This window comes from Vigna unguiculata, chromosome 9 (assembly GCF_004118075.2).
Source record: "Vigna unguiculata cultivar IT97K-499-35 chromosome 9, ASM411807v1, whole genome shotgun sequence".
Classification (NCBI taxonomy): Eukaryota; Viridiplantae; Streptophyta; class Magnoliopsida; order Fabales; family Fabaceae; genus Vigna; species Vigna unguiculata.
In genome coordinates, this window is record NC_040287.1 from 30110121 (window position 1) to 30115048 (window position 4928).

General features: G+C 32.1%; 1 protein-coding gene across 1 annotated transcript; it reads right to left on the reverse strand.

The window, feature by feature from the left end:
* Positions 1–1213: 1213 nt before the first annotated feature.
* LOC114164269 (nascent polypeptide-associated complex subunit alpha-like protein 2) lies at positions 1214–2999 on the reverse strand. Its single transcript, XM_028048872.1, has 4 exons — positions 2797–2999; positions 2615–2714; positions 1881–1999; positions 1214–1794 (listed from the first exon to the last, which is right to left on the reverse strand). Exons 1-4 carry the CDS (start codon positions 2905–2907, stop codon positions 1447–1449), a joined length of 678 nt encoding a protein of 225 aa, XP_027904673.1. The 5' UTR covers positions 2908–2999; the 3' UTR covers positions 1214–1446.
* Between the last annotated feature and the right edge of the window lie 1929 nt (positions 3000–4928).

Consider the following 4928-nt stretch of genomic DNA (forward strand, 5'->3'; position numbering starts at 1 on the left):
GAAACAACTATACAGTGGTGAACTTTTTTCACGAACAACTCAGCCATATAAAAATCATAAAACACATAAAACCAGATGCTGAATATATTTAAGATGTGAAGTTCAGCACCAACAAAAAGAACCCCAAACATGAAAACAGTGGTACAAGAGCTTCAACATATGGTTTTCTTCTAGCTTAAATCTGCTAATGGCATGTACTTTGTTCATGCAGGAGCACACACCATTGGCCGTTCTCATTGCTCAAGTTTCAGCAATAGATTGTACAATTTCAGTGCCAGTTCTAGACAGGATCCAAGTTTAGATCCCTCGTATGCAGTACTGCTGAAGCGGCAATGTCCACAAGGCAGCACAAACCCAAACTTGGTGGTTCCAATGAACCCTTCAAGTCCTGGAATTGCAGATGTAGGCTACTATGTTGACATATTATCAAACCGAGGCCTGTTCACATCTGATCAGACACTGTTAAAAGATGCTGAAACAGCCAGCCAGAGAATGCCAGGGATAGCTATCAGTGGGCAAACAAATTTGCTGATGCAATGGTGAAGATGGGTCAAATCAGTGTCTTAACAGGTAATGCTGGAGAGATTAGAACAAATTGCAGGGTGGTTAGTAGCTAGCAATAGGGGTGAGGGAAGTACCTGCAGCAAATTAAGATTTACATATTTTAAGTCATGTTTCTAGTGGAGGGTTTTTTCCTCCTGCTTCATTACAGAGCACGTAACTTCGCTTCTGCTCTATTTTTGATCTTTTTGTTCGCGAAACTGGCCTTCACCTGTCGCTGAATCAGTCCTGTGTTTGCCCCTAAAAATTGATAGCTTGTCGCGTGCAGCAAGAATTTACTCACATTACCACAATCAATTTCCAAGATCGTACAATCACAATGCCTCGCTATCCACAACCGACAAACTTTTGTCCTAAGCTAGATATCGAGAACAAATGCTAAATTAGTATATTACATGTTTAACAATATATCAAGCAATAATTACTTGAATGTGCTTTTGTTGTTTTAAACATTTAAATGGACAAATGACATCTTATATTTTTAAAATTAATTCAATTTAATCCAAGCGTAACATCAGCAAACACTGCAAAAGACTCCTGGATCGATGGTATCCCATTTCCAAAGGTCTGAGACATGAGCCTTCAAAGGTAGCAGGTATGGATCCCATAAACCAAACTGTATATAGCATGAATTAAACATGTAACACTCAGGTCTAAACTCTCAAGGGCACATTATAGAGCTCAGAGAAGGCTATTATAAATAAAAACAACTAATATGATCATTCATCATCATATAGTACCACAAATCTTAGATAGCAACAAAATTATAAGGTAAACACAACCATATGAAACAGTGATATGGTTTGAGTACCATAAAATAATAAGGATGGATTAGTTCCAAAATCATCCCCAAAAATCAACAACAACAAAGAACATAAACAGAAACTAAGTAGTGAGCTCCATGATAGCACCAACAATGTCCCCGTCGTGAGTCTTAAGGGCCTTGACAGCCTTGCTTCTAGAAACTCCTGCCTGAGTCATCACCAAATCAATGTCATGAGGTTCAACACCAGTCTCATCAACCTCCTCCTCTTCTTCAGGCTGCGCTGCTGCAGCTGCAGCATCTTGATCTTGTTTTGCCAGCACGGATCCCACATCTGGCATTCTGAACTGTTGAGCAGCCTGTGTCTGCAACTGAGAGCTCAAGTCCTCTATTTTTGCCTCCCCAAATATGACATAGGTCTCAGAATTTGGACTCTTGAAGACATCAGGTTTTGAGATGAAAAAAAGAACCTAATGCATAAAACAATCTGGTTAAAAGCCATCCACATCTCAGATACATCACAGAAAAGAAGATGACAATATATACAATGACTCACATTCTTTGTCCTCTTGATTGTGACCCTACTAACACCACTAACAGGTTTCAATCCCAGCTTCAGCATTGCTTTTCGGCTCTTCTTCTCACTTCTGCTCTGCTTCGAACCCTCAGTACCACCTGCTTCATAAAAATACATTAATCCAAGAGAATAGATCAACAGATATAGTGCTGCAGTTGAAGACATAAAAAGAGGCACATTGTATTTTTCTTCTGGCTATACCCTATGATTATATAGCCCTAACCTTTATAACACTGCAAAACAATGCACAACCGCAAAGCTCAATCCTTTTGAAACAAATAATACATGTGCCAATAGTATGTAGTTTTTTAACACTTCTGACTAAACTACACAATGAATGCGAGTTCGATAACTCCTAAGCTAACTACCTTGAGAGTTATTATTAGTTAACAATGATTTCTTACTGGTTATTTTTTACACTGACATGCATGCCTATGAACTATGTAACTCATTGTTTTTCTCCTTGAAAGAAAAATCTCAAATTGATATAAGATCCCAAAGCACAGAAATATACCAAACAGAGTGAAAAGTTGACACATTAAGTTCATTGCCAACAAAGAGAATCCCTAACATTAAATCGATAGTCTACAGCAAGACTAAAAAAATCTAATATTCTCAGATGTAAAATTGTAAATTTAGATACAAGTAATTCCATTAATACATGTTAACAGTTATACATATAAACATAGTGATTGAAAAAAAAAAAAGAAGACCTTGGGCGTCATCCTTGTCATCGTCTTCGTCCTCATCCTCGTCTTCGGTTTCATCTTTTTCATCGTCCTTAATATCCTCTACAATGGGAGCATCATCCTCCTGAGAAAAAACAGATTGTGGAAGCAAATTAGAGAGAAAGTAAAGTGAAAAATTAAAAGTAAATGAAGTGAAGATGGGGAACCTGTGGCTGAGGTTTCTTCTTCAGGGTTGCGTCTTCGACGGAAGGTACTTGTGGCTCGGCTCCGTCGTCGGTGGTGGCGGCGGCGGCATCAACAACGGGTCCCGGAGACATGGCTTTTGTTTTAGTGAACAAAGACACTCACAAGACAAACTGGAACCGAAGGATAGAAATCGCAAGAAATGATAGATTCGATGATGAGACTCTTTTTGTGCTATTCATTCTTTCACCCTTCCCACCTCATGGGCTTTCGGGTTCTTCGGTCCATAATTTACTTGGGCCTTTATTGTCATTCCTTGACCCATATTCTGAATTTTTTTTTAAATATTAATGTAACCAAGTACATTTTTTCATATAACAATGACAAATACTAGAAATATAGTCTAGCATTTGATTGAAATTTTTAAAATTAAAAAAATTGTAATATCATGTCGCATTTAATACATCCCTTTTCCAAAATTATATTTTAATAAATTTAACCAATAAAAAAATATTTGATTGTGTTATTTATATTCCTCTAACATTCATTTAGCAACAAAAGGAAAGACAATTTGAAATAAATACTTATAGATGCCATACTTTATAAAAGTTCCTGTAATTACATTGTATCTTAAGTTTTAAAGACTTGTTTTATTATAAAAATGTAATTTTGAAAAATCAATTTGATATTATACTAAATACTATTTTATTATAAAATTGCAATATTAGGAACTATTTTGAATTTTGTATATCTTTAGGGACTAAATCAACTTTTACACTCTCAAAGAATTAGATTCACAACACATGTATATTTAAAGACTAGATTGTGTATTTACTCATAAACTGTTAAATAATTTTTTATATTTTATTTTTTCAATATTTAAGTTTTATTGTTAAACGAAAGGTTTTAAAAAACAATCTCACCGAACACAATAAAAAGTTCTCTTATGTTAAAACTTTTTCTAGCTATTAAAATTTCAGTATTTTATACTTTTAATTTTTACTTGTACTGGTTAGTTATTTTGTCTCCTAATTTTTTTTTCAATCGAATTTTCTCACTCTACCATTTCAAAAGCTAATTCAGCTTGTCCAACTTTCAAGAGTTTTGTTCTAATTTTTTTCAAGTATATTTATCTTAAAGAATTACACTCTCTTTGTGAATTCTTTCAAAGATAAATAAAGTTTTGAATTTATGTATCTATTGTTAATTTTTTATTTTAAATATACATAAATAAATACTTTTAATTTATTTTATATATTTTTTCTTAAATTTAGAAACCCTATGAATGATGAATGAGATATTTTCTAGTTTGACAATAGCATTTTATATCTCTACCCATTTTATAGATGATAATTGTTGCCATGTATCCTCAATTTCATCTTTCAAGTACTATCTTATGTTGCTGTACTTAAAAAATGTTTAGCTACGTAACAGATAGTAAGTTACACATTTTATCATTTAATTGTTTCTACATCTTGTTATGCAATTTAAAATTTCTTATATTTTATAATCTAATTTTATTTTCTGCACATTTTAATATCTTATTTTTTATATGTACATTTTTCTCTATCAGGTAGTGTTCTTTTTTTTATTTATAGGAGTTCTAAACTGGAAAACAAAAAAAAAAATTGATCCAAAATTATCAATATTGTACTTTAAGCTAGAAATTTGAAGTAATTGGATTTTTTTTATTTATATGTATTTAAGTTACAAATCATATCTCCAAGATAATCAAAATATAACTTATTTTATTTTTATTAAAATGTCTCTTAAACTAGTTTTTTTATTATAATATTTTTGTTACTACCTCTCAACATAATTAATAAAAATGAAATATTTGATTTTACTAATAAAATAATACAATTGCTATCCATATTATTTGTCTAAATTAGAGTACATAACGTGGTTTCAAATAGAAATATTTATGTAAATTAAAGAAGATCCAAAGAATATTATATTATCTCAAAACTTTATATTGACATAAGAAGTTTGTTATTGATAATAAATGTTTTTCTCAACATCTTTAATTGAAATAAAAAGTTCAAATAAAAAGAAGTTGTATACCTTAAATATATTGCAAAATGTTGTACGTATTAGTTTCGAAGATTTCTTTGTACAAACATTCTTAGTTGTTGTCACATTTTCATCTTCATTG